Genomic DNA, 26508 nt, shown 5'->3' on the forward strand with positions numbered 1-26508 from the left:
TTGAAGTTTCTCAAAATGTAGACTTTATTTGATCGTACCCCGAATCACGTTAAGTTAATGTATGCAGCTTTTTCCATAGACACAACAATTGGTAAATATATATGCAAGTAGACTTCATTAGGTATATTTGTGTATATATATTTTGATCGCTTTAGTTGTACGTGTGTTTTGTTAACATATATTTACAATACTTAAAAGTCGCTTGCAGCGATCTAATCGGTACGCGAGGGAGCATTTGGCTATTGATGAAAAAAACTTTCAGTTTCGTTGGGTTCATTCTGGCTAATTTGGGGGCCAAAAGTGCTGTGAAGTGTCAGTGTGTTTTGTAGGTTTTTTGTGTTTATATGTAGGACATACCTAGTTAAAGATTTTTTGCGCGAATTTGCTTACACTTGAATATAATAATATTTTTTAGATATTTATTTAAATTGAGGCTGTATCCCTTTTTTTTTTGCTTAGAATCTTTTTTGCCTTCTTTTCCTTCTTTTTGGGAGAGTAAGACGAATCGAAAAAAGTGATATAAACGGAGATGGGAAAAGTGCAAAAAGTGTCTAAAAGACATTCCTTTGGAGCAACAGTTTAACATATTTATTTGGGCCTTAGCTTTTGGTAAATATAGTTTTGATATCTGGTAAATATTTATATCAGTATCCGGTAGTAGATAGTAGAGGACAGATCCATAATAAATATATATATTTTTTTACGTATGTACAATGCATAACAAACAAACCAACATAATGCAAATGATAGATCCATAAAAGAGATCAAGTATAGGTCATTTGTGAGTCGAGAAGTGGAAACTCGTCCATTACGTCCGCAGGAATCGCTGTCCGGACACGCTCAGCCATGGTATGCGACTTAGACGTCGGTCTCGGAGCGCCGCCTTCGTCCGGGTCCGCCGGGAAAGTTAGCTGCAGCCAATCCCATGCGATGTTTCGCCTCCTGGGTGCCCGAATATCCCCGGGCCAGGCCAAAGTCCACAGTTCGCTTTGAGCTGCGGAGCCATTAATTTTTATTATCTTAATAGTTACTAATTAAAGGAGTTTATAATGGTATTGTTTTAAGCTACAGTCATAAAAATCACAATCATTTTCTAATAAATATTGCTCATACGCAGCGTGTGGTCCTTGACAATAAAGATTATCATAATTCTCAATAATAAACTTACTTCTCCAAATCGTTACGAGCCCGAATTATGGTGCGTCCGAAGCGAGTCATCAATTCCATCAGGAGGTCGTCGGGCACCTCCTCGAGTTCGTTGTAGCCACCGCCATAGCCCCCGCCATTGGATTGGCTGTTTTGGGAGTCATCGAAATGGAAAATTAGAGTTTGCTTTTGTCCATAGTCTCTCTGTAGTATTTTGAACGTTTGGCATTATCGTGGGTATCTGGGTATCGCGGCTCAGCAGGATATCTAATTACTTTGGCTCTGTTAAATTTGACATTCGCCGGGTTTAAAATTATTCCATTTGCATGGAAACCCAATTATTTGTTAATGCCCGAATGTTTCGGCATTTTCCATTCGAGCAACTGCTAATTAGTTGGCCTGGGACCAATGAATTTTTAATAGTGGCTTTTAAATTGGCAGAATTCACCACAAAATCGTTGACTTTAAAAATCTTAAATGCCCAACCCACTTGGGCGCTCAAGAATTTTATCATCTTGCATCAAATTTTTGTGAGCACTTTTCTGTCAACGTTTACATTTTATTAATTAAAAATTTTGGTTTCGCCAGCAGCGAATTTAAAGATATTTTCAAAAGGCGCTGACACTCGAAAGTGTAAAGTCCCCATACCCATGTCTATACAAATATGTGTGTAAGTACATATCCTGCATGGCCAAAAATTTGGTCTAAACCAACTGTGACTGGTAGTCAGTGGGGTAATTGCTTTTTGGCAAATATTTTTATTCCAAATTTTTTGGTTTTCACAGCTAAAGTGCCAGAAATTAATTAGGTTATGTCTCTCTGTATGTGTCTAACCGAAATTGGAAGGGATGTGGATGAGAGTGGGTGTTCGTTTGGGTGTGGGTTGGTGTGCGGTGGGATTTTGTACAACTACCTGGGCATGGGAGCTGACTCAACGCTCGAGATGGCCAAGAAGCAGAGGAGGAGGAAGGCCAAGGCGAAGCAAGCACATCTGTTTGTCATCATTGTGCGGCTGTCTCCTGAAAGAGTTGAAATAGAATTCTTTTAAATGAGGGGATATTGCACTTGAATTAAAAATATATGAAATTTGAAGATTAATTCAAAAATCTCTATACAATATTGTATAAAACAAAATTTAGATACAGACTTATTTTTTATTTTTTAATTAGGTTTTTTAAAGATGAGAAGATAAAGATAAATGTTTTTTCCTGTGTTTTCATAAATATTCTCAAAAGCCAAGCGGCTTAGTGGACTTTGGGTCAACATCAATCAGACACAATTAAAAATCGATTGCCGGCGCTGGGTTGAGTTCCTGGTTGAAAACGGAAGTCGGGTGTAGACCAGGTTTTCCATTAAGTGATTCATTAACTGCGCCACGGAGGAGGGGTCTCAACCCCTGACCTATCACTGACTAACTTTTCCTTCTTCCGTCCCTCCCGGATCCATACATTTCCCGACAGCAAGTCATTTGCCTTGGCAAGTTGCAAACAGGAGCAATATGACCGGTTGTCCTCGTTCCCTCAGCTCGAGTCCTTTTCTGCATTGCTCAACTGCACTTCCACATCCTGTCACCATATACGACGGACACCCCTCTAAATACTGCCCGTGCTGCCAAATGGGGTTGTCACTGTAGTGTTTACAATTGCAAAAGTTTCCCCAGACCGGGACAATTCTCTGACATCATCGCATTCGCATCAGCCCACCGGTTACCCTTTGACACCCGGGTCCAGCCCGGAGACCTCTTGACAGCCAGTGACACGCATCATTGCCCAGGCAACAGGCCGGACAAATGAATTGGCTCCCTAACCCGATGGCGTCTGTCATTGCCTTCATGGAGCGAAGCCTCCTCCCCCCACGGCATGTGAATCTCTCTTGGATCGTTTCCATCTGGAAGAGTCAACATTGGCGAGGTTGCCAGCAGAGGATTTGTGGATTACCGGATGATACAGTTGGATAGCCACAAGTGTCAACAAATCGAGAGCGAAAGAGATATGTATGTAGGTGTTGAATGGTTTCTATTTATATTTTTGGATAAAGAAAGACATGCACTTTGTTTACTTATTATTTGAAGACTAACTTCCCACTCCCACCAGTATCACTTATCTAGGTTAGATCTCAGCCTAAACAAAATTTGTAACCATCATAATAATTGTTTATGCTATTTAGTCATGACCCAATATTAGAACTCGAAGTCCCTCCCAATGGTAATTTGATAAGATTATTACACGTAAACAACTCAAGGGTTATATAGTCAAGGTACTCGTTTATTGATCGCTGATCACAGATCGGAAAGTTAGGCTACGGGGGCGAAGCCAATGCGGTTGTTGCCCAAATCGAACTCGGTGTAGTACTGGCCGATGAAGACATCGCCCAGGATCCAGAAGTCGGTGCCCATGTACTCGAAGGAGGACATGCAGTTGCCGTCCGACTCAATGATGTAGGCCGAGGGCTTCAGAGCGAAGTTGGAGCCACCAATGGTGAAGATCACATCGGGCAGCGAGCTTACGATGGAGCAGTCCAGGTAACCATCCTCGTCGACATTCAACAGCTCGGACAGGGTGATGTAGGCCTCGTAGGGGGCCACGATCAGGGAGGTGCCGGTGTCGGCGATGGCCTGGCAGTTCTCGCAGAGGGTGTATCCGTCAAAAGACGATCCGTCCATTGCGAACTGCCAGTAGCCCTGCTCTGAGATGGGCACGTAGGTGAGGTCACCAGAGTACAAGGAGGAGTCGGATCCGCCGAAGATGAGCTCGCCACCCTGGCTGGAGGTTCCATCGCGGGCCAGGTAGAAGGAGAACACGGAACTGTCGACCAGGCCCTGGGACACCATGTTGTAGAAGGGAGGAGCGACTCCATCGACGGCCAGGGACTCGTAGGCCATTCCCAGAATACCGTCGAAGTTGGCGTTGTTGAAGTTAGTTCCGGGCTCGCTGGTGGACTCGGCAAAGGTTTGGCTCTGGATGCTCAGGCCGTTGACATCGACGGTGTCCTCGGAAAGGTAGCCGGTGAGGCTGCCAGTTCCGTACTGGATGGAGAAGCTCTCGCCGTTGGCCACGTAAGTCGAGCTGGCACTGGAGTCGTACTGGTTGTGGGTCTGGCAGGCGTCGCTCGTGCAGGTGTTCGAGGGCACCCACAGGTTGGAGGATCCCGAGTCAAACAGAACCTTGAAGCTCTGGGCCGGAGTGCCGATGGAGATGGCACCGTAGTAAGCCATGTTCAGCGAGTTGGCCAGCTGCTCCTCGTTCACTCCCCGGACACTGGGCAGCTGGTACTTGGTGCGCAGATAGGCCTTCTCGGCCAGGACATTCTTGCGGGTCTTGACGAAGTTCTCCTCCTTGAGGATTGGCACGCGATGCAGCTCGGCGCTGGCCAGGGCCACCAGCACCGCGATCAGAGCAAGGGACTTCAGCATTCTGTTCACTTTGTTTATTGTCGACTCGATTGTCGGTTCGACTGACTGCCGATCGGAGGACTGGCTCTAATTTATAGCACTTGCCTTCAATCACAGCCCAAATTGCCGTTCGATAAGATTTATTTTGGCCCTCTGCCGCCAGCCACTTGAGGGTTAAGCGGTATAAATCAGCCATACCTTATCAATCGATAATTATAATCTACCTATTTGGGTGGCACGACCAAGCATATTATGATAGTATGGCTTTTCAGGTGTGACTGGTTCGATGGTTCGACCATCTTCCTGATAGTTCTGTTCTTGAGAATTCCATTTCATTTACGCAGTTGGACTTTTGATTTTCAATCAATATTTTAATGTATACTATTAAGTTAATCGAATTTAAATATGTGCTTATTGATAAGAATAATTAATTGCTGTTATGAAGAGTCTAGTTTATTGTTTTAATTACGAAAGTCTTGTTCAAATAAGAGATTAGTAACAAATAGGAACTACCAACTGGTTATTTTATTTAAAATTTGGAGGTTTTTGACTAAATAATTAATTTAGAATGTACTTCAATGAACCTACTTCCGACTTATACCATTTAAGGTTTCTTTGATTAAATCATTTAATTTCTTAGCTCTTAGGTATCCTAAGTATGTTTGTTCGGCTGGGCTGGCAATACTAAAATGTAACAGCCTTTTCAATTGATTAATTTAAAGAAATTACGCCTTTTAATTGGCTTTAACCAAAGGGAAACACTTTCATTGGAGCTCAACTGACCACAAGGAATTCCATTCCAATCAAATGGTTACATTGAAGCTCAAACATCAACGAATTTCTCGGTCGTATAAAAATATATTTCTTTTTTAGCAGATAAACCCCAGACTTGGTCCTGGGTCCTGCATCCTGTCTTATTCCGTGCTTAAATCCTTATTGAAATCAGATTTAAAATCAAATAAAAAGCTCCTTCAATTGGCGCAAGGAAGGACAATGGAGATTCATGTGTGTGATTGAGCTTTACTACCGACCAGCTAGCCAGCAAAGAAGCGGTTTGTTTGGCCATGTGTGGTTTTGTGGCCTTTTTGCGGGACTCTTGTGGGTGGTGTGGGGGTTAGCCACAGGTTAATTGTGAAGCTTGTGGGGATCCGCTTATCGTCGGGTGCTAGGACCACTCAACAGACAGACAGAAGCAGGACCAGAACCTGGTCCAGGACGAGGGCGAGAGCGAGCGAGTTGCGCACTTTCGGGCCAAATAAAGTAATCAACGGATTTTACGCAGCGTTGGGCAATTTCGGTTAGCATTCCTGTTGCTTGCTGGACGCACTGGGGGGCTTACGGGGCGTATGATTACCGCCGACTGTGTTTTTGCGGTGACATTTCATGTGCAATTATTAGGCTTCTGAAATGCCAACCGTCCATACGTTCTCGATGAGCCTGGACCGACCGTTTATCAATCATTTTTGATTTATGGGCCCGTGCGAGTGGATTCAAGTGGAGTTGATTGTGGTCCGTAAATACATAAATAAAGTATACGCCCGCGGGGTGATCAGCCAACTAACCGGACAACACCAACCGAGTGACCACACAATGAATTCCAATTTATATTTTATTATTTACCCAGCTTGGTCCAGTCATGGCTTAAAGGCTTAGTCGGAGATGCAAATAATGGTTAACAAAAAAATAATCAGCAAATAATATATCCCAATGGATAAACATTGACAAGAATAGCAAACAGGAAAGAAGGACAGGACTAATAAAAAGTTTGCGTAAAAAATATCTGTTTCGGTCACTGAGCACACTCGCCTCCGGGTCACTGCCAATTGGTTAGAGATACCCTCCTCCCTGCGCGTTTCCCATTGATTGCATTTTCACAGCTTGCTCCAGATCCGATGCACTGGCTCGAGTTTATGCACTCTCGCGACGGAGTCAGTCAAGTGTCAGGCGATTAATCGAGCATAATATTGGAGCTTGGTTTGGTTGATTTAGACAAGAATTTAGTAAACCTAACCGGTTAAATATTTTTGTTATTTCTGAAAATAATATCTTACTATTTGATTACTAAAATAATTATTAAATACCATGTTTCAAATTATATTATTTTTTATTACAAAATATAATTATCAAGCTACCATCTGAAATAAGATAAATTAAATTAAAAATTGTATTAATTGAAAGACCAGATTTTATTAATTGAAAGACAACTTATACCACACTTGATATTAGAGAGTATATCAAATAGTAGAGAATATTAAAGTCATACCACTGAAATTCCACACCTCGTAATATCCTAATTTAAACAACCCACTAATTAAATACTTTTTATTTTTTATAATCTTAATATTAGTGGTAACTTTAAGGCTTGAAAACTGTTGAAAACTTCCATAAAAGCCCTATAAAAACTAAAGTTTAACTTCTAATAAAAAACTATATAATAGTGAAATAAAAATTGAGATTAGAGTCATATGAGTTATGGACATTTGTAACCAAATAATACAATTTTCGGCACTTATCCACAATGCACTAAGGATTTCAATCCTTCCCACATATTTACCATCCTTCAAGTTACCTTCTTAAAAGTAAAACTATTGTGAGCCTCTAACATCAACGGTAATCCTTGAAAATACAGAATACTTTACCCAATTTTGATTGCCAACCAAACAAAGTTCTCAAACAATGAAGAGATATCATCTTTAAACAGAACAACTCCAAAACATCAAAGGATGAGCACCAATCAAATGTTGACTACATAATCGAGAATTAGAGCGAAATCCTGTCGAATATGAACCCATCTCAAGGGTAAGTTCGACATTGAAATCGCATGAAATTGAAATGGTAACACGCTTAGCCAAAAAATTTTGACCGAAGCGAGCTTAGCTGTGGCTCACCCAAATCAAGAGCTGCCTAGTCAGCACAGACATTTATCTAATGAGATCCTGGCGGCCTCGTCCTGGCCCATCATTCCGCCTGCCCATTTCCCATCGGAGCACACATTTTCACCTTGGTCAAGTGGTAGTGTCGCCCCGTTAACTTTAGCAAGCCAACTGGCCAGGGAATACAAGTGCGTGAAGCAGGACGATGGCAAGACGCGATGGAGGGGGTCATGTGGGTGCAGCCTGGTCCAAAGAGTAACACGAGAGTCAGACATTGAAATTGCATTGCGTTGATTATGGGCAACACCAAGACACCCACTTTCACACACACCATCACCTCCTGGAGGACCAGAGCTACTGCCCCTGGCTTTTGTGGGTCGCCTGGTGGCCCGCTGCGTTAGTAACTGAAAACGTACTTAGGATTGGTGACCGGGGTGGGGCAAGGCTGTGCGTGTGGTGCGGATCCGGGCACACGACTCTGGAAATTGAATTTAGGTCATTCAATCCCAATGCCAGGGCTAAGGATTTTAGCCTATTTCTGAGCATCAACAATCACAAATATCTAACACGTGTGGATTTAATCCGAGAGCTTTGCTTTTGGTGGAGTTTTTCCTTTAAGTGAAGATTCTTAAATTTCAACACAAGAGCTTGTGAAAAAATATATATTTTCTCCCTTTTAAGTTGAAAAACTCTTGCTATTTTCATTAATTAATTAGCTTAAGGCAAATAAATTTATCATAATTATCCCAAGTCAAGTAAAATTAACTAACAACAATTACAGGAAATTATAGCCGAGGCAGCCACTTTAGTTGCATTAAATTTTCATATACGAAATGAAAATTGCGTATACGCACTGATGGCCTGAACGAGGGGTTGCCAGGACATCCCCTAGAAGGTCAGGGGAAAGGAAAACGTCTCCTGCCGTGTTGTAATTGGATGCTTATTGAATTAGTGACAAAGTCGTGGGAGTGGGCGGTTGGGTTGCGATTCTGCGGTGTCCGGACGCTTGGGAGAGGACCAGAGGAGGTGACCAGGCAGGCAGGACAACCCGCCGAGTTTCTAGCTGCCATTTTAGATATTCATCAAATTATTCCGTTTGTCAAATTAAGCAAACAAGACCCACGCAGCCGGAGACGCCAGAACACAGAAGACAGAAGATTGATTTGGATTTGTGTTGGCAGACGTTTGATTTGCCCTGATTTCGGACGAGCGTGTCCTGTAACCTTGCGGTTTTCTTGGTTTACCCGGCTGTGATGCTATCTTAACTGATTACTTGGCCAAAGCCACTGCTGCCACTGAGTGTAAGCCGGCTAAATGTCCACAAGGTGGCCATGGCCAAACAATCTCGACAACGTCAAGTGCAGCCACTCCGCCTCTTGGCCAAAACTCTGACTAATGGAAACTGTTAATAAGCCAAAAACATGACCATGGCACTTAACTTTTAGATGGTCGGGGAAAAAATTAACTTTTCCTGTTGGTAATTTCCGACTTTCGCAATCCGAAGTCAAACGCCCAAAAGTGTCTGAAAGCGTGGCGAAACTTCGCACCTTGGCTATCAATTAGAATCGGGTTTTAATCCGGGAGATATCAATGAGACAGAGACTCGACGCCTTCAAGTGTCAAATAAACCACTCAAGGCAAGTAATTCCAGTCAATCAAATCAAATCAATAATTTTTTGCCGATTAGATTTGACTGCGACTAGTGGGTTATTACCACACCCAACCAAAAAACCCCGATTAAAAAACCCATTTAATTATATTTATATTAATGGTCTTGTGAAATACGTCACTAAAGGTTTCAGGCTGATAATAATTAATCCGGTTAAAGGATACCCTCTAAAAATATTAAAATCCTTAAAAACTTGATTAAAATACCTATCTTATTAACTAAATTCGTAAACATTTTTACGGCCGTCTAAAAAGGCCCGCCCACGAAGACACGCTTGAAAGGTCACGTAGGAAAGCACTAGTAATTATAACGATATTACCACTAATGGTTACGAACCATTAAAAAAATGTGAAAGAAAACTTTCGTTAGTTCCTCCTGGGAGGTAAACTTTGTGGCAAAGTTCAGAGACATGAAGCAGAGACAACATCGCTGCCTCTGTTGCGGATAACCGAGCATTTCTCGGATGCCAAAACAATGTAAAAATTGTTGACCCAACATCGAGGTGGAGGGGGAGGCCGGAATGGGGCGTGGCAAGGTGCCACACACATAAAGACAATGAGGTGGATAAGGAAAAGGCGAACGCAAGGTGAGCCCTGACGAGCCGAGACGAGGCGGAACTTCCAACTTGCGGAGGCTAAAAGCATTGCCCACAACGACCGACAGGAGAATATCCTCCTGGGAGTTGCCACGCGAACTCCTCCCTAGAAGCTGGTGGTTCAGGACCAGGTCGAGGATGAGGATAAGACAAAGTCCCTCAGACTATGCTCTTTTGGGCCGGGCACTCTTTACATTTACTTAAAAATTCATTGCGGCCCAAGGAATTCTTTTATTTTTGTTGCGTCCTCTCCTGGCCTGAATCTTTAAAATTGATGAAAAATTATGCCGAAAATGTCGGCAACAGATTAAAATAATTGCACCCAACTAGAGCGGCATGGTGCGGGCCAGTTGGCGGTTTGTGTTTGAGTCGGGTTTGGATTTTAGATTGGAGATGGGTTGGCTTGGATGGGGTTGGGTTGGTGGTTGAGTTTTGGTCGGGTTTTCGGTTGGTTAACAACTGAACAAGCCACAATTTATGCCGGCAACAGGTTTCTGGCCAAATGGGAATTTGGTGTTAAGCAAATGTTTTTATACTTTTGCATTTCTGTATTCAAACTGTGGGAATTTGTGAATTAGCCTCCGGTGATTCGGAATTGTTGAATTTTTGCCATTTTTTTCTTTTATTGTTTTCGGAAAATTCAATGCATAGTTTCACTCTTTGATGAGTTTTCGTTGTCTGGCAGGGGCCTTGATTTTAAGGCTTGGAAACACTGACCATTTTGTTGGGAAAACATTTTTTAATTTATTTTTTATTTGTTGTATCTGTTGCACTTTAAAATATGGTAGTACTTTTGGGGATACTTTCTTGTTGCATTATTGGTCTAGTTTTTAATTTATTTTGACAATGATGTATCGTCTCATATAAATGTTTTTATTTTATTGCTTATATGTATTATACAATATTAAATTTTGTTATACCTTTATGTAGTACTAGTTGTATTTTTTAGTTTTTACTGACAATGATGTATCGTTTACATGTACCAATTGAACATTCATCATATCCCTATTTATTATAAAATTTATTTCATATAATACAAAATTTTTGTCAAATTAAATAAATATTTTTATAATAATATTCATGTTTAGGTTTTATGTCTTGATCAAAGATGATTTTTGAAGCTTAACAAGAAATAGTTGCCTACTTTTTGGGGCTTCCAAGCAAGCAAGAATGTCTTTCCCCTGCATTCCTTTAGCGATATAAAAAAATATTAACTACAAAGCTAAGAAGTTGCGAAAATTCTTTTCGCACTTTGTAAAAGTTACAGCTCATAAGAGCCACCACGTAACTCATATGAAGATGGGAGCCGAGAGCCAAGTGCGTCACAAGAGTGGCAAAATATTCAAATGAAAACGAAGACCACCAACTATGCTTTGGGGAATCACAAAATAAAAAAAATGAAAAAGAAACAAGGAAAAAATCAGATTGTTGCTGGCAAAAAGGGAAACTTGTGGCAAAGTTTTGTTAAATACTTGGCAACAAGAGAAAGTCGAGAGCCATCCGCAAATCCGAATCCCCAGCGCCGTCGTCATCATGTGCACCAGTTGTCGACATATCGATGTCAGTGGTGTGGCTCTTGTTCCTCCGTCACTTTCGCTTGATTGCATTGTCAGGTTTGCAAACGACCCCCCCTTTATTCCAGCCCCTGGCATCCGCTCCCATCCAGGACCCTCCAATCACCCAGTCACCCGGCACACAAATTCCATCTCTCTATTTGCTGGCTGATAAACTGCCAGTCGCAATGACGTCTGTTTGTTTGTTTATGTTTTATGAACATTGTTGCCACAACTTTTGCTGAGAACCCACCTCTACCCACTAACCCGCCGATGGCTTTTATTTTGCATTGAATTTCTGTTTGCCAGTTGCGAAATGTAAATGTTTCTCCTCGATAAAACAAAGCTTTGCTTTGGGCTCACAGTAGTTCACATCGGTAGTTTTATTTACAAAGTTCAAGTATCTTTAATTGCCTTTGGAATTGCTCTCCCTAAGCCCCGGCAATTTCAAAGTGTGGCAATTTCGAATTAAATTTTGCATCCGCTGATACGAAATTGCTCCCTTGGATCAATTTCATTGAACCGGAAAAGTAAACAAGAAAGTGCACACATCTTAGCCCCCAGCAACATGGCCAACATAATCTGATTATGCAACAGATGGAACGCCCTAAACTCTACAGGAGTATTCCAAAGTATCTGTTTCAAGCACGAAATAATATTTTATTTATTTTCATTTATTCAACAAACTTTTTAAAAGTATTTCCCTCAAAGAGAAGTAACATTTCTTAGGACTTTTTAGCCGGCTGAACTCAAGAAGAGTATTTAATTTAAATGCCGACCATAAATGTTCAAATATTTTTTAAAGCGAATTTATTACAAAATGCAAACTTTGTCGTGCAAACAATTCAGGGCAACCGACGGCAGGACAATCCCAGGATGGCGGCGACGGGGGCTCATAAGCAAACACACTGGAGGAATGAGCACACATAAATACCACCATCGAACGGCGTCGAGGGGGCATCCTTATGGGAGGAGGACAGCCGGGACGAATGCATGTCTTATCACTGGGGAATGGTATTTCGACTCACGTGGCACCAGGAGCTGGGAATGCTTATACAAAATGCAACATAAAATACTTTTTAAATGTGAATAAATATTTGGCAGCCGTACGGAGGAATACCATCAAAGTGTGCCACATAGAGCCGAGGGGGAGTAACCGAATGGGGGAGCCAGTTTATGGGGATGCAAATGGAAATGAAGAGTGAAAATTTATATGTTTCAGAGGTTAGCCTTTGCCCCAACCGAATATATCTGCCATGAAAGCACGAGTATCAAAAACGAATCAAATGGAGTGAAGAATTACCTGCCAGAGGAGGTCATGCCGAAGATGAATAATGTTGGCCCAATTTCAAGCAGCGTAAATATATGTAAATATGAAACATTTTTTACCCATTTATTTACCCGTTTATTTGGTTTGAAAGCATTCTTTATTTTTTTTCTACAAAAACTTTTAATGATTGGTCAAGTCCATTAATTGCTTTTACTCCACAATCTATAAACTTCCACTTCATTTCACTTTAACACCTCTGGTATTTTATACATTTATGAATTCATAAACCCGCCTAATTTGAGGCGTAAACATTTCTGGGCTGAGAATCGTGCCCAATTAAATTCCAGCGTTTGGGGGAAAATAAAACTGAAGAATTATGGGCGAAATGCTCCTCCTAATAAGATGGGAAATAAATACATAAATGAGCCTGAAAATGGATACAATCTAAATGGTCCTTGAATTTTCAAATTTTGAAAAAAAAAAAAAACTGACAAACAGAAAAACACACAGGAGCAATTTGGGGAGCGAGCGTGGCAAGCATCCAAATTCCGGCTGCAATTGTCCCTGGTTTTGTTTGTTTTGAGTTTGCCCTGGGGCTTGTTAATTTTGTCGGGGGTTTCGCCGCAGCTCCTTGGTTATTAGCATGCATATGTGAGCCGGGAGCTCCCAAACTTCGGGAACTTCCAGTAAACACTGGCTAAACATTTAATTAATAAAAATATGCAAATTTAATTACAAGCATAGGATCGAAGGACGTCCATTGGCGGGGGAGGTTGCTTGTTAAGAAACATTTTGGCCAAAAGTTTTTCGTGCACTTTATTTTTATATTTTGTGGCTTAACCCTTTTCGGGAGATTCTCTACTCAAGTGGGGGTCTTTCGGCTAAGCAATTTTTAATTGTTACTAAAATGGGGTAACGTCCTATGCTCTTATATGAATTAATTCAGAACGAAGAGTTTCCACCTCCAAGTGTCTCAACAGACCGGAAGATAAAAAGAATAGGAGGGACAAAGTGAAAATAAAGTGAAACCAAATCCGAAGACCCAAATCAACTGCCCACTTTCGGTCTGGGTCTGTTAGCATGTCTTCTTTCAGGTTCTTATTTTCAGTTTGTAAATTTAAAGAAAACAACAGTCAAACATTTTACACAAACAAGCCTTGGGCGGGGCATTAAATTAAGTAGTTTCAACGCCTTGATTGTCTTGATTTTTATTTCATCCACCTGGTGGCGGCTTAAATTCCAGTGAAATGCTAAAAGCCCAGGAATGTAGGCAACATAAAATGGTAAATACATTTTTAAAGCAAACTGAGAAACTTTTTATCAAGAATTATATGAAAAAAAAAGGTGAAATATGCTCTATAAAGTAGAGTTATTTAAGATAATATAAAAAAATGTATTCTTTTCATTATTGGCTTACTAAAATCTTTAAATCTTTAACTATACAAATTTTAAATAAACCAAAATAAAGACACAAATAAGCCCTCACACATGAATGCATAAAACCGCAACAAAAAACCGATCCGGAAAAGAGTAATCTCTTGTTGCACACTCTCTTATAAAAACTATATAAAAGTTTATACAAAAACAGGTGCAAAAAAAGGCAGCTTAATAGCTTTTTATTTGTTTTTATAAATGGTTTAGCATGGGACACTGTGCAAGGCATTCTCACGTTTATTCTTACCAAGACTAAGCCGATTTTGTGCTGCACCACACTTAAATGCATTTTTAATTTTCATTATTTCTCATTTTTTATATGTGATCTACATTTTGCCCCACTCCGCAACAGGCATCCACTTGATGGCTAAATGATTCAAATTTAATTGCTCATTTATAAAACATGGGCCCTGTTCCTGGAAGAGCACAATTTAAGTTTTACTTCCAAATTTGATGGAATTTGAAGCCTGTTTTCTGGACGAACCAGAAACCATTCATTCGCTTCACTGAACTGATGAGCATCTGCAGGGCAATCAAATTGCCAGAAATGTTGATTTTAATTCTGGAAAGTAACTTCAATTGCGTACTTTAAACCAACGAAGTTTTGGCCAAAAGTTTCAACTGGCATGAAGCATGAAACAGCAAAAAACAAGTGCACTATAAGGTTCCTGCGATATGAGAGCCAACTAAAGCCCTAAATGATTGCGATAATCCAAGGACTTGCCTGGCCCAAGCCAAGCAGTAATAAAGCCGAAGGGCCAACTTCAATTTTGCAATATTAAATAAAGATTTTGCAAGATATGTTGTACATACAATAAGGAAAAGGTCGCCTAGGCCAAAAGCCAAAAGCGAACCCCGCCAAGGAGGACAAAAGCGAAGCAACAAATGTCCTGGGCTCAACACACATCAGCGAGGACCCTTTGCAATGGCAAGTCGGGGTCCGGGACCAGTCTTGGGCTCCATGTTGACTTTATGGCTTAGGCCAGCTAAGAAGCAATTTCGAAAAGGCCAGCGCAGAATTATAAACATATGAAATTTTGAGCCATAAAAACATAATTAAGTGGAATATGGAACCTGATGATTTGGATTAGTTTATTTAAGTTGTCTTTGGAACAGTATTTAATCTTTAAATCTTTTTTAGTTATTTAATTAATGTACCCTAAATATTATTTAAATAATCTTTTAACTAACTTAATAAGGAGGGTGCTTTTCGAATCAATTTAGAAATGTTTTTTGAGTCACTTTTTGAATGAGTCCTGACATACGACGGCTTTCCGATTCCGACGGCTTAAACAAACTTTTTGTGGCGATAAATTTTTAGAAAAAATTATCCTTAAAAAAACTATAATTTATAGAAAATGTTTTTTAAATAATCTTGGGAAAGGCAATCTATTGATACAGATATTCTAGGGACCTCTTACCATAAAAAAAAACACAATTTCTTACAAGTTATGAAATACATTTCATAATTTTGCCACATTATTCATTATTTTAACAATATTGGTAAGCTTTTTTAGCAAAAACGGTTAAAACATAACAATGTGACTTCATTTTGCGTGAAACTTATTTTTTTTATAATTTTAATAAACACAAATACAAAAAAAATTAATTTGTTTTTAGTTTCTGAGCTTACGCTACAAAGTTAAATTAAAGTGGGTTAAAATTACTACATAATTTAAAGTGATTACTTAATTTAAGGGTTCCAAATTAGAATTCTATAAATTTATCACTCACCTGTTTCCTTTTCACAAAACGACACAAACACTTTCTAATAAAATGACAAATTAGAGATCAAAGATTTTTTGAGAAACAACACTAGAAAATACACAGAAACTAAGTTCAAAAACGTTTTTTCAGAATTTGGAAAACTGATGGAAATGTGTGGTATTAACCGTTACTGCTGCTGATGGTTCAGGATCTGGTTCTGTTTTGGCTCCTGGCGACTGCACCGCTTTAAGACTGAAACGTAAGTGAAATCGGCAGCCAAAGGAGACCGCGATTTATACGAGGCGAGGATACGAAAGATTTCAACGCGTTCAGGTGGGAGCCGAAAGCCGAACCCCGAACACCGAAAGCTGAGGCCGAAGTCCGGCTGACGGGGGACTCCCGCCCACAATATCGTGAACGGTTGGTTGTTGCTATTGCTTTTGGCCAACATTGGGGGCGATTATGCGCAGTCATTGGGAGTTGGTGGTGCCGATGGTACTAGCCACCAACTTTCGCAATACGCAACACGTGGCAAAAGGGCAACGCCAATCAGTCGGAACGTTTTAACCTATCACTTTAATTATCAACAATTACGCACAATTATCAAAATATTTATCGGGTGTCCATCGATCATTTTATCAGCATCGGTCTAATCAGCATCTGATTATTTTCAATTAGTTGGCCAGTTCGGGCTTACCGGTCCCATGCATTTAGCAGCTGTCAGTCGGCCATCCAATATATAAATCCCCCCAATATACTAGATGGTTATTAATTCTTTTGGCATTATCTCATTATCTAACCATTTTTACGGCCCCTGGTCCCGGGATTCGCTGTGACTAACCACTGAGATTACCAGCCACAAATTATGTGCATATTTTCGCCAATTCACAATTAGTTGCCTATCAAAGATCACACACCAAAATATCCCGATGATAAAATATCGGGACTGATAATAAACATTATATCATGGTGAAACGGAAGGTATGTCTATATTTGGTCTGCTCCAATGTATATTATTGGTTTCCGCTTAAACCGATTTATGGTACTAGTTGGAGAGATAAGGCTTCTTTGTTTCTAAGCTATTCTTATAAAAAAGTGCCTTATTTTAAATGAGAAGGTTTTTCGGTTAATAAAAATGTCTATCAACTGCTGGAAGGAAAGTAAAGTCTCACTCAAAACTTATTAGATTATTTATTATTCGAAAAACTGTTAAGAAAAATTATCTATAGATAAAATCAATTAATCAATTATCTCTTACTGTATACATTTTTATGCTAAGTATACATTTTTAAAATCAATAAAATTGTTAAACTAAAAAATGATTTTAAAAAGTGATACGATTTCCTCATTTTTGAAGAATAAACATCTATTAAACAAAATTTCATTTTTTAATTAATCTTTAATTATATAAAAAGAATATTATTGCTGAAAATTCTGGAAACACTTTATTTTTTTCTCGTTTGCAGAATAATGGATAGGCTTGCGGAAATGGGGAAAGGCCATCTGCGTATGTAGGAAAAATCCTTATTACTTCGGTCCATACCCACATAGACCTTTTTATCTACCCATTCGTATGAGTTTTATGGCAGTAACAGAAAACGCGGCTAATGATAATGTGGAATGATAAAAGCTTTACAATGTTTTTGTTGTTGGCAGCGACGTGTCCGGCTAGGATTTGGTTTTTGTTTTATTTTTTTGTTGGCGGTTTGCATGAAACGTGATTCTAATCTCTTGGGCCCCGACCTTGCCCACACAAAAACACTGACTGACCTTATAAAAGGATCTCAAATCGAAATGAAACAAGACAGGCAACTGTCAAAGTTCCTTAGAGCCGAGAGCTTTGTCCAATCCATATAACTAATTACGAGGAATTATGCAAGCCATAGGCCATTTTATCATTTTCGGTCAACCCCGAACCACAACCCTCATACATAATTCGTTGGGGACATCAAAGAAATTGCATTTTGCTGTACTCCCTCTGGATTCTTGGCTGAATCTGGCTGATTTATGAAACTATATAGAAAATACGCGTGCATATAAATCAGTTCTTATGAAAATTGAAATTGACTTTGTTGTGTGTGTGGCATGTTGCAACTTCCCGCTGAGCGGAGTCGGGGGGCAAATGCATATTTGGATTTTATGGCCACAAAGAATGCCACGAAGGGTTGTTGGCATCCACTTTGAGCTGCGCCAGCTCAACAACAATCTGGCCAGCTTTCCGCGGACAAACATTGAAACAATCTGGAAAAGGCATTCATATGCAATGACCATAAGAGTTCATGCCTGAATTGAGGATATGCATATGTTAAAGGACTGCCTGTGAATGTTCAATCGACCTGCTTGCAAACCATTGGGCGGCAATTGATTTTTAAAATTGTTTTCATTCGCTGATTTGCATATCACACTTTTTCAAATTTTATTGTCTGTAATGGAATCATTTACCTGAATTTTAATTAATAGGGGAAACACCTGGACAAAGGCAATGGTATATTTGATATTTGTCACTCTTTAATATTTTAAAACTTTATAGCCACATATCTAAATTCATTTTTTGACAGTTTCCCATACTTGAATTTCTAAAACATAGATCATAATCTTCGTAGATCTTAAATACCACCTTCGTATAAGCTACAAAGTTTTCATCGCAGTAATAAATATTAAACTTCCAAGCCATTTAAAAAACTTATTAAAATGAATTCTTAAAACATTCGTTTATTACTTAAAACTGTTGTAAAAATTGCAAACAGAGTTACAGTATAAAGGGTTTGCATATATCCATTATAAACCTACGACTAAAGGAAAAATAATATGCGTGCAAGCATGATTACTCGTCATCATCATCATCGTCATCTTCCTCTTCGTCCTCCTCGTCATCATCGTCGTCATCGTCATCATCCTCATCATCATCCTCGCCCTCGATGTCGTCGTCATCCTCGCCATCCTCATCCTCGCCACTTTCACCCGCACTCTCTTCCTCGTCTTCCTCCTCAGCGTCGCCTTCCTCGGACTCGGCCTCAGCCTTAGAGCTCTCGCTGGCCGCCTCCTTGCGGGCCTTTTTAGTAGGCACAGCCGTGTCGTCGCCGTCATTGTCCTTTGGCGCAGCATCGGCGGCCAAAAGAGCCTCTTTCTTTTCACGCAGCTCGGCCTTGCGCTTTACCTGTTCCCCTGATAGCTTAATGAACTCGGCATCCTTGGTCAATGCGAAACGAGACAACACCTCGTTGGCCTGCTTCTTCAATTTAAGCATGCGCTGCTCCCGGGGTCCGACCACATAAGGAGTCTCGGCTGGTGGGGCACACAGGCTGACGTACAACGGAAGGGCCGATGTACCCACAATGTCGATCTTTATGTACAGCGAACGAATATTGGGCAGACCTCCTGGTAGGACCTGCTGCAGTTGCTTGCTCACCAGCAGGATGTTTTCGGCCACCTGCTCCGCGCTGTGCTCGTGGTTGCCCACCGGAATGGTAGTTAGATCGCCCTTGGCCAGCTGCCGGAAGGCAGTGCGGTGGAGTGCGCGAGTCACCTCTTCTGCTATCTTGGCATTGTCCTTGCTAAGACGAACGGCGTGTAGAACATTTCGGGGCTTCTGAGTGGCCTGGAAAAGATTTGTTAACAATAAATTAATAGAATGGAATGGCCTTAAGAAACTAACTGAAATTGTTAGCTATTCAAGATTACTTTTCGCAAAACCCAGATTATTAGGGTTTCCTCGAAAACCTCATTGTCCTCCTCAAAAAACATCCCCTGGCTATGATCTTACCTTGCCCAAAAATGCCGTGGCCTGACCGGATAGACGACCGTCGCAGAGCAGGTAGTCATAAGTGTTCAGGAACTTGCGCTTGGCCTCGAAGGGTCCCATCTCGTTGCGCAGCTGGTTAAACGGAACGACTGTAAGACGCTGTGTAACACCTGCCTCACGGAGAAGATCCTCGTAATGTTGTTTGGTGGGTTCAAAATCGAATTTGGCGCCACGCTGCAGATCGGGCACGATAATGGCCACATCAGAGTCTGCGTTCACTAGGGAGTGCTTCAGGGTCAGCTTCGCCACACGTTTGGGGCAGCTGGCGATCTTGTAACTGGCCACTTGGAGATTGTAGCGGTAGTCTGAGAAAATGTCCTTCTTCTTGGCCACCTCTTCGGCAACTAGATCCTTCAGGGCCTGGCACACCTTCTTCACGTTTGTTTCGCTAACGATTTCGTCATACTTCTTTTCATCAAACGCCTGGAGTTCAAAAGTGAGCTCCAGGGGTTTCTTTTCTTTGGCGGATTTCTTCGATCCTTTCTTGCCTGGCTTGTTCTTATTTTTATTGTCGGCCTTCTTTGCTTTTGGCGCCTTGTCGGGCTTTGAAATCTTCTGAGCAGGCTTGGACTTCTTCTGAAGCGCAGCAGCCGATTGAGTCTTGGCTTTGGCAGTTTCCTTGGCCGGCTTGGCATCTGGCTTGGCACTTGGCTTGATGGCCTTCTTGGTATTTTCAGCAACAGCAACAGCAGCAGTTGGCTTGGCGGCCTTCTTTACTGGCTTAGTTGTCTTCTTTGATTCTTCGGTAGCTGGAGCTGGCTTGGTGGATTTCTTTGGGGCTTCGGTCACAGCTGCCTTCTTCTGGGACTTCTTAGCCGGTTCTGGGACTGGAGCAGACTTTGGGGCCACTGGATCCTCTGCCTTGCGCTTAGCAGCTGCTTTTTTGACTGGCGCTGGAGCTGGCGCCGCGGCCTTTGCCTTGGCTTCCTTTTTTGCGACTACAGGCGACTCTGGGGGTGCCAAAATCAGAGGCTTCTTGGCTGCCTTCTCCGGCTTCGCTTTCGACTTTTTGTTTGCGGCAGGAGGAGCGGCTGGGGATTCTGGAGGTGCCAGGATCAAAGGCCTTTTGCCCTCTCCTTTTTGTGATTTCTTTTCGGGCTTCTGCTTGGGCAGTTCCTTTTTGGCCTTGACGGCGCCATCTGCTTTTTTCAACGCGGCATTCTTCCCCTTTTTGTTGTTGGCTTCTGGCACTTCCAAGACGGCTGCCGGGGGCAGTTTTTTCGTCTTTTCGGCGTTGTTCTTCTTTTTTGACACACCCTCGATACTGTTGCTCTTGCTCAGAGACTTGGGTTTCGGTTTCTGCACTTTAACCATCTTTAACGAATCGAGTGTAAATGTTTTGTAAAAGCAAAATTCTGTTTTCAAATTCAATTTCTACTTGGTGGAACTACACGTGCGAAAGAAGAAATCGATGGACACATCGATAGAGCAATCGATGAATCGATAAAAGTAAGTCCCCAGAACGAACCGGTTCAAATAGCGGTACGGCAACGCCAAAAAATTATTCAAATTTAGAATTTTAAATTTTAAAATAATTAAAAATTTTGATAAATACGGGTTGACATCTTAGAAGTTAATCATCTGTTGAACCCACCTAACTGTTTTAAATGAATAGAAATAAAATCATGGTTAAAAATATAAATTTTCAGATAAAAATAATCAATACTTTAATTTTAGTTTATTAAGGGCCATACCATCGAAATGGGTTTAAAAATTGGGTCGACCGAATGGGCTACCGGGACCGAATGTAAAGTCAGCCGAGGCAGCCATATGAAATATATATTCGTTTTTATAGCGATTTTATTGTATTATTCAACTCATAGCATTATTGCTAATCGATTTAAAATAAATAGAATCCTTTTATTAAAAAACTCCTCTGCTTACTGAATTATTTTTCCCCATTTTCAGAACTTCCTTTTCATTTCTATTTAAAAAGCAAACAGTTTATTTTAAGTCGATAATTCTAAAAATAGTCATATTCTTTACATTACACGCGTGCCTAATCGCTCTCCAGGATACCAAATGTCCTTGGCCGCACTCTCACGCCCACAGAAACACACACGCAAAAGGATGTTCTCGCAGGGAGCCTGCCAAATGCCGACGCATGGCAGCTCCCAGGGAGCTTCAAATTGATGACCCCTATGGAAATAGTCGTCCTGCAAAAGTTATTCCTAAAGATGGGAGGCAGCCTTTGAGACCGTGTGCGTGCGGTTGTGTCCATTTGCCGCCACGTGACTGGCGAGGAAGAAACTTTGCTGGGCGATGTTAATCAACAGTTAAAGATTACTTATTATCTACATTTAAAGCTTTAGCTTCTTGGCATTCGCCTTGGTTACATCCTTTTTAGGCCGCTTGTTGGAAGCTGTGGCTGCCGTGGTGTCCTGCAGTTTGTTGAAGAACGCCTTTGAAGACTTCAGGGCACCTTGGTCATTGCTACTAGCGGTGATCTGAAACAAAATTAGATTTAATATATATTGACTCACGCTACAACAAGTCCCAGTTACCTTTTGTACATTGCGACTCTTGGTGATAGTCTTGAGAAGCTTGGCATCCGCCTCTTTCTTTGTAGGCGCCTTGCCCTCCTTGGCGCGTTGGAGATCACGCTGCTCCAACGCCGTATGAATCGCCCTCTGCTTTTGCTTCTTCTTGCGGCGCTCTCGGTTCTTATCGGTACGACTGCGCTCCGACTTGCCAAGTGGAGCTGTTTTCGGACCTTGGAACACTTCCTCAGGAGCCAGCAGATTAGCATCACTAACCGCCACGGGGGCCACCTCCTCCATATGTACAACTGGGGTGTTAGTTACTATCCTAGCCTCCGGAGCGACTGGCTTGGGTGTAAAGTGGAAGTTCGACAAGGCGTCCAACTTGAGGAATAATGAACGCATTGCCTTTTTTATTTCTTGGTGCTCCTTTGGCTCTGGACCACTGTTGTCATCAGCATCGCGATTTGGATCGAGTTTGTCGAGCTCACGCTGATACTGTGCTTCATATATTTGCGACAGGGATTGTTTTGACTTTTCCTGATCCAGAATCAACTGCTTTCGGTACTCCTGGGGTGTGTTTACAGGACGAACAGTGCGGACAACATCGTCCCATGCCTTGTCTCGAATACGCTGTTTGATTATGTCCTCAATTGAACGATTGTCCTCCTCCGTAATAGGCGCTGTGGGTCGTGTTGTGGAATCGAAATCGAGAATCTCCTCCAGCAATGAATTTTGAGGACGATTGGCTGCTTGGACTTCACCCTTAAGTTGCCAAGGCTTCTCGCCAAGTACGACATCCTCATAATCGCGAATGCGTTGAAAGAGACGAGCTTCTCTGAGCTCATTGGAGGACTGAGAAGGAGGATCTGCTACTTTGTGGTTATCTTCTTCCTCATCACTGCCTTCCTTGTCAGAGTCGGAGTCGGAACCGCTGGCCGGTTCTATGCCGCTTTTAGAAACGAATTCCGATTCATAAATTTCACTAGCGGCTTCTTCCTGATTCTCTTCGGGATCGTGTTCTTCTTCACTTCCTTCTGCTTCCTCCAAATCCTCTTGGTTTTCTTCGTCCTCATCATCTTCCTTCTCTTCTTTGTCACTCTCATCTTCATTAAAGAAATTCTTAGTCTTGCCTTTGTTCAATTTTTGAGACTTCCTTTCCAGTTCCTCGTCCATTTCAAAGAAATCCGCATAGTTTACGTTTCCATCATCATCTTCCTCGTCTTCTCCAAGTCCGAAATCCTCAGCGAAGTGATCTATTTCCTCTGCCTGTTCCCCTCCGCGCTTGTTGTTCATCCGACGCATCTCCTTAGCGTCTTCCTGCTCCAGAAACTCGTTCATTTCTTGCAACTTGAAAAAGGTGTCATCCACTATAGAGTTGCGCAATCGCTTGTTGCCTTTTTCCTTCTTTGGTTGCGATTTCTTTTTGGCAGACAAGCCTTCGTCGAAGCTCGCATCCGATTCGGGATCCTCATCCGACTCCTCAGCGTCTATTTCTCCATTCTCAGCCTCCACGTCTAGATCCTCCTCTTGTTCCTCGCCCTCGTCCAGCTCAATACCCAAGTGCTGTTCCCGTATCGCCGTCATCTGTGCAGTCTGTTCCAATAGCTGCTGGAAGACTAGCTCATTGCGCATTTCCAACTGCTGCCAAATCTGCTCCTCATCCATCTGCTCCAGAACCAATTCCTGAAGTAAATCCTTTTTGTTTGCCACATCTCCGCTAATGCTAACGCTGTACGTTTGCTGGATGAGCTGTTCAATGGCTTCAATCTGCTCCGGCTGGGGTCTACAACAAAAAAATGTATTACAGATTGAACACGTGCGCGGGTAGAAAGAAAACAAACTTGAGAAAGCGTTCTGGATTGCTGGTCAGCTGTTCAAAATTGTCGGCGATTTCCTTAAGGACATTTCCTTTCTTTGTTTTTTTCTTGCTTCCTATCATTTTTATCGGATTTGTTGCAATTTAAATTAAAAATAAATCGTTTTAAGGCAGCAAGGTGCTTTCAAAATAACAAGCGGTTAGAGATGGCATTAGCATCGTGGGCAACCCAACTAGAGATGGGAAATTTTGTACTGTACTGATTACAAAAAAGATTTTTACAAAATTAATAGGTTTAGAAGCTGGATGCTTACTTACTTTTAACATAGTGAGCTACTTATTATTTTTTATTTGCAAGAAACGCATAAGCAGAAACAAATTTTTGTTTTGGAGCTCTTGAGTCGAAATATCGAAAGTGAAAAATTGAACAGCCGGTGTCAGCTGGTGTCACCACCAAGGGTGCATTTTGTGCAAGTTAGGGATCAAAACTATGCCCACCGGCTCCAACCTGAGCACCTGAGAATATAGACAGTTGAGTCATTATGGATGCCAAATTTATCAAGCTGCTGCTACTAGGCGGTGCCGCTCGCTTTTACTTTTGTCGAACCTCATTGGGTACCGTCATTGGAAACCGGGTGGAGTTCGCGACGCCATTGAACTCCCACAAGCGCAGTATGTGAATTGAATACAATGTGTTACTACTATTTACAACTTCCTGTTCTCCTAGTCCAAGAGGGAATATTCCTGCTACAAAATGGAATCGATCCGTACCAAGGCGATGTGGTCCACGAGACGCCCCTAATCCTGAGCGCCCTCTCTGGCCTGTTTCGGAACTTCCCCTTGTTTTTACCTATTTTCTATATACTCCTGGACATATTCACTGCAGCCTTGTTGTACTTGATGGCCCAGCGTTTTGTGCGAACAAAACAGGACCAACAAAATGTTGAGCGAAAGGACTACGCCAAAGATACCACAGAACTTCAGTTCAGCAGCAGCGACAAACTTGACATTCCTGAGTTGGTCATTGTAGCCTATCTGTTTAATCCACTCACAGTGCTAAGTTGCGTCGGCATGACCTCGACGGTGTTCAGCAACTTGTTTCTGGCCGCCTTTCTGTACTGCCTCACAAAAGGACTACTCCTGCCCTGCCTTTTAATTCTGGCTTTTGAAACCGTTCGTAGCTTTTATCCAGTCGTCCTATTGGCACCGCTGCTCCTCACCTTTTCGCGAAGTTCCATTCGAAAGGGATTTTTTATTACGTTGCTTTTCGCAGCCTGTTGCCTAGTCATATCAGTAGCTAACTTTTTTGTCCTCAAAAGCTGGAACTTCTTGGATGGCACCCTGGGATTTATGTAAGTTAATACGATCGATCTGACAGAGCAACTTTACTATTACTTTATACTATCTTTTATAGCTTTTTCTTCCGTGACCTGCAACCAAACATTGGCCTTTTTTGGTATTTCTTCACCGAAATGTTTGAGCATTTCCGCATTATGTTCCTCATAACATTCCAACTGAACGCCACTGTCCTGTATCTCTTACCACTAAGTATTAAGCTTCGTAAAGAACCCCTACTACTTGCCACCATCCTCGTGGCACTCATGGCAGTATTTAGAGCCTATCCCAGCTTGGGCGATGTGGGTTTCTACTTGGCCCTACTGCCGCTTTGGAAACGCTGCTGGAAATGTAAGTTCTTTCCCATAAACTCAAAAAATTTTACTCAAAATTATGAAATGGTTTTCAGTTATGGCCCATGGGTTTGTTGTCTTCACATTCTTCATGATCACTCTGTCCATGATGGGTGTTCTGTGGCATTTATGGATATACGCAGGCTCGGCAAACGCGAACTTTTATTTTGGAGCCACTCTGGCGTTTTCGACAGGTCAAATATTTTTGATCACCGATCTGCTCTTCGCTCATGTTAAACGCGACTTTTGCTTGTTTAATGGTCAAAAGATTCTTATCGATGGGGAAGAAGCAAAGATAGTCCTGAAGTAGCCAACTGAAAGCACTGTGAAACCAAAGGAATACGCTTATCGGTCCGACTAATGTCAGTTAAGTCCAGGAACAATGTACAGATGCATAATGCACGGCTCCTTGGCCATGCAGTCAGGCATATTCTTAGAATAAGCAACTCCAATCGATATCAGATTAAAAGAAAACATTTTATTTAATCATAAATGATCTACTGGTGTGAGTAACCCGTCTTGGTCTTGCGATTGAGGAACTTGTACAGGTAGAGAATGCGCTTTTCCATGTCTCTCCATTTGGTGGGTCGTGCAACGGGGTATTTGGACTTCTCCAACACTCGGCGTTTTCGCAGTAGCACCTGATACTCGTTGCCAGAGACACCACGCAGCCAGGAAGGCACTGAATACAACACCTTCACCGGGTGTAGGCGGTCGTTGCCCAGTATGTCGATGTAGTCGTTCTGTCCGAAGAGGGCGCGCTTCTGGGACCATGCGTTCTTTGGCCGGTACTCGGGCATAGGTAGCTTTCGGCCGTTGTCGACGTGCGGCAGCAATCCTGACTTGAATATCTTGTCCTTGTATCCATAGCGGCGGACAGTGGGGCCTCCAGCTCGTCGCTCCGCATGAGACAGGTTACGCACTGTGCTGGATGTGGAGGAGATTGGGGCGACGGTTTTATGGTTCACCGCGAGGAGCGCTGCTCTTCCGACTTTTTGAATTGTGCTACCAATCCAAGACATAGTTCCAATTTAATTAATGATTAGATAATTGTAAACACAGACCGAGTTCTATCGGTCAG

At 41.8% G+C, this 26508-nt stretch overlaps 6 protein-coding genes across 8 annotated transcripts; 1 reads left to right on the forward strand and 5 right to left on the reverse strand.

Annotated features, from left to right (window-relative positions):
• On the reverse strand, positions 1-15911 carry Dh31 (diuretic hormone class 2). Of its 2 annotated transcripts, none has more exons than XM_070277332.1 (5): positions 15824-15911; positions 15666-15746; positions 2060-2165; positions 1169-1294; positions 1-994 (listed from the first exon to the last, which is right to left on the reverse strand). In XM_070277332.1, the coding sequence occupies exons 3-5, from the start codon at positions 2149-2151 to the stop codon at positions 859-861; spliced, it is 354 nt and encodes a 117-aa protein (XP_070133433.1). In that variant the 5' UTR covers positions 2152-2165; positions 15666-15746; positions 15824-15911; the 3' UTR covers positions 1-858. The 2 variants fall into 2 exon arrangements, with proteins under 2 accessions (XP_070133433.1, XP_070133432.1); XM_070277331.1 differs by having other exon boundaries at positions 2057-2165.
• Positions 3390-4618, reverse strand: Bace (beta-site APP-cleaving enzyme). The gene has a single exon (XM_017244287.3). The coding sequence runs from the start codon at positions 4556-4558 to the stop codon at positions 3440-3442; it is 1119 nt and encodes a 372-aa protein (XP_017099776.2). The 5' UTR covers positions 4559-4618; the 3' UTR covers positions 3390-3439.
• PIG-U (phosphatidylinositol glycan anchor biosynthesis class U) lies at positions 15757-25920 on the forward strand. Of its 2 annotated transcripts, none has more exons than XM_017244286.3 (5): positions 15757-15897; positions 24098-24411; positions 24467-25091; positions 25154-25425; positions 25484-25920. In XM_017244286.3, the coding sequence occupies exons 2-5, from the start codon at positions 24282-24284 to the stop codon at positions 25735-25737; spliced, it is 1281 nt and encodes a 426-aa protein (XP_017099775.2). In that variant the 5' UTR covers positions 15757-15897; positions 24098-24281; the 3' UTR covers positions 25738-25920. The 2 variants fall into 2 exon arrangements, with proteins under 2 accessions (XP_017099775.2, XP_070133431.1); XM_070277330.1 differs by having other exon boundaries at positions 15758-15897; positions 24033-24411.
• LOC108127301 (ribosomal L1 domain-containing protein CG13096) lies at positions 18331-20857 on the reverse strand. Its single transcript, XM_017244282.3, has 2 exons — positions 19402-20857; positions 18331-19236 (listed from the first exon to the last, which is right to left on the reverse strand). The coding sequence occupies exons 1-2, from the start codon at positions 20752-20754 to the stop codon at positions 18463-18465; spliced, it is 2127 nt and encodes a 708-aa protein (XP_017099771.2). The 5' UTR covers positions 20755-20857; the 3' UTR covers positions 18331-18462.
• Positions 21391-23967, reverse strand: LOC108127302 (U3 small nucleolar ribonucleoprotein protein MPP10). The gene is made up of 3 exons (XM_017244284.3): positions 23765-23967; positions 21945-23706; positions 21391-21887 (listed from the first exon to the last, which is right to left on the reverse strand). The coding sequence occupies exons 1-3, from the start codon at positions 23860-23862 to the stop codon at positions 21741-21743; spliced, it is 2007 nt and encodes a 668-aa protein (XP_017099773.2). The 5' UTR covers positions 23863-23967; the 3' UTR covers positions 21391-21740.
• mRpL51 (mitochondrial ribosomal protein L51) lies at positions 25886-26449 on the reverse strand. Its single transcript, XM_017244288.3, has one exon. The coding sequence runs from the start codon at positions 26447-26449 to the stop codon at positions 25925-25927; it is 525 nt and encodes a 174-aa protein (XP_017099777.2). The 3' UTR covers positions 25886-25924.
• Between the last annotated feature and the right edge of the window lie 59 nt (positions 26450-26508).

Source organism: Drosophila bipectinata, chromosome 2L, assembly GCF_030179905.1.
Source record: "Drosophila bipectinata strain 14024-0381.07 chromosome 2L, DbipHiC1v2, whole genome shotgun sequence".
NCBI classification, from domain to species: domain Eukaryota; kingdom Metazoa; phylum Arthropoda; class Insecta; order Diptera; family Drosophilidae; genus Drosophila; species Drosophila bipectinata.

Excerpts from the sequence above, each read along its gene's own strand:
- Dh31 (XM_070277331.1), bottom strand. The coding sequence starts at position 2,151 with ATGATGACAAACAGATGTGCTTGCTTCGCCTTGGCCTTCCTCCTCCTC. Across the intron at positions 1,295-2,056 it reads TCAGCTCCCATGCCCAGGTA|CCAATCCAATGGCGGGGGCT; the intron begins GTTGTACAAAAT and ends CTCCCAAAACAG. Across the intron at positions 995-1,168 it reads GCTCGTAACGATTTGGAGAA|CTCAAAGCGAACTGTGGACT; the intron begins GTAAGTTTATTA and ends ATGGCTCCGCAG.
- Bace (XM_017244287.3), bottom strand. The coding sequence starts at position 4,558 with ATGCTGAAGTCCCTTGCTCTGATCGCGGTGCTGGTGGCCCTGGCCAGC.
- LOC108127301 (XM_017244282.3), bottom strand. The coding sequence starts at position 20,754 with ATGGTTAAAGTGCAGAAACCGAAACCCAAGTCTCTGAGCAAGAGCAAC. Across the intron at positions 19,237-19,401 it reads CCACGGCATTTTTGGGCAAG|GCCACTCAGAAGCCCCGAAA; the intron begins GTAAGATCATAG and ends AATCTTTTCCAG.
- LOC108127302 (XM_017244284.3), bottom strand. The coding sequence starts at position 23,862 with ATGATAGGAAGCAAGAAAAAAACAAAGAAAGGAAATGTCCTTAAGGAA. Across the intron at positions 23,707-23,764 it reads AATCCAGAACGCTTTCTCAA|ACCCCAGCCGGAGCAGATTG; the intron begins GTTTGTTTTCTT and ends TTTTTGTTGTAG. Across the intron at positions 21,888-21,944 it reads AGAGTCGCAATGTACAAAAG|ATCACCGCTAGTAGCAATGA; the intron begins GTAACTGGGACT and ends ATTTTGTTTCAG.
- PIG-U (XM_017244286.3), top strand. The coding sequence starts at position 24,282 with ATGGATGCCAAATTTATCAAGCTGCTGCTACTAGGCGGTGCCGCTCGC. Across the intron at positions 25,092-25,153 it reads GATGGCACCCTGGGATTTAT|CTTTTTCTTCCGTGACCTGC; the intron begins GTAAGTTAATAC and ends TATCTTTTATAG. Across the intron at positions 25,426-25,483 it reads TTGGAAACGCTGCTGGAAAT|TTATGGCCCATGGGTTTGTT; the intron begins GTAAGTTCTTTC and ends AATGGTTTTCAG.
- mRpL51 (XM_017244288.3), bottom strand. The coding sequence starts at position 26,449 with ATGTCTTGGATTGGTAGCACAATTCAAAAAGTCGGAAGAGCAGCGCTC.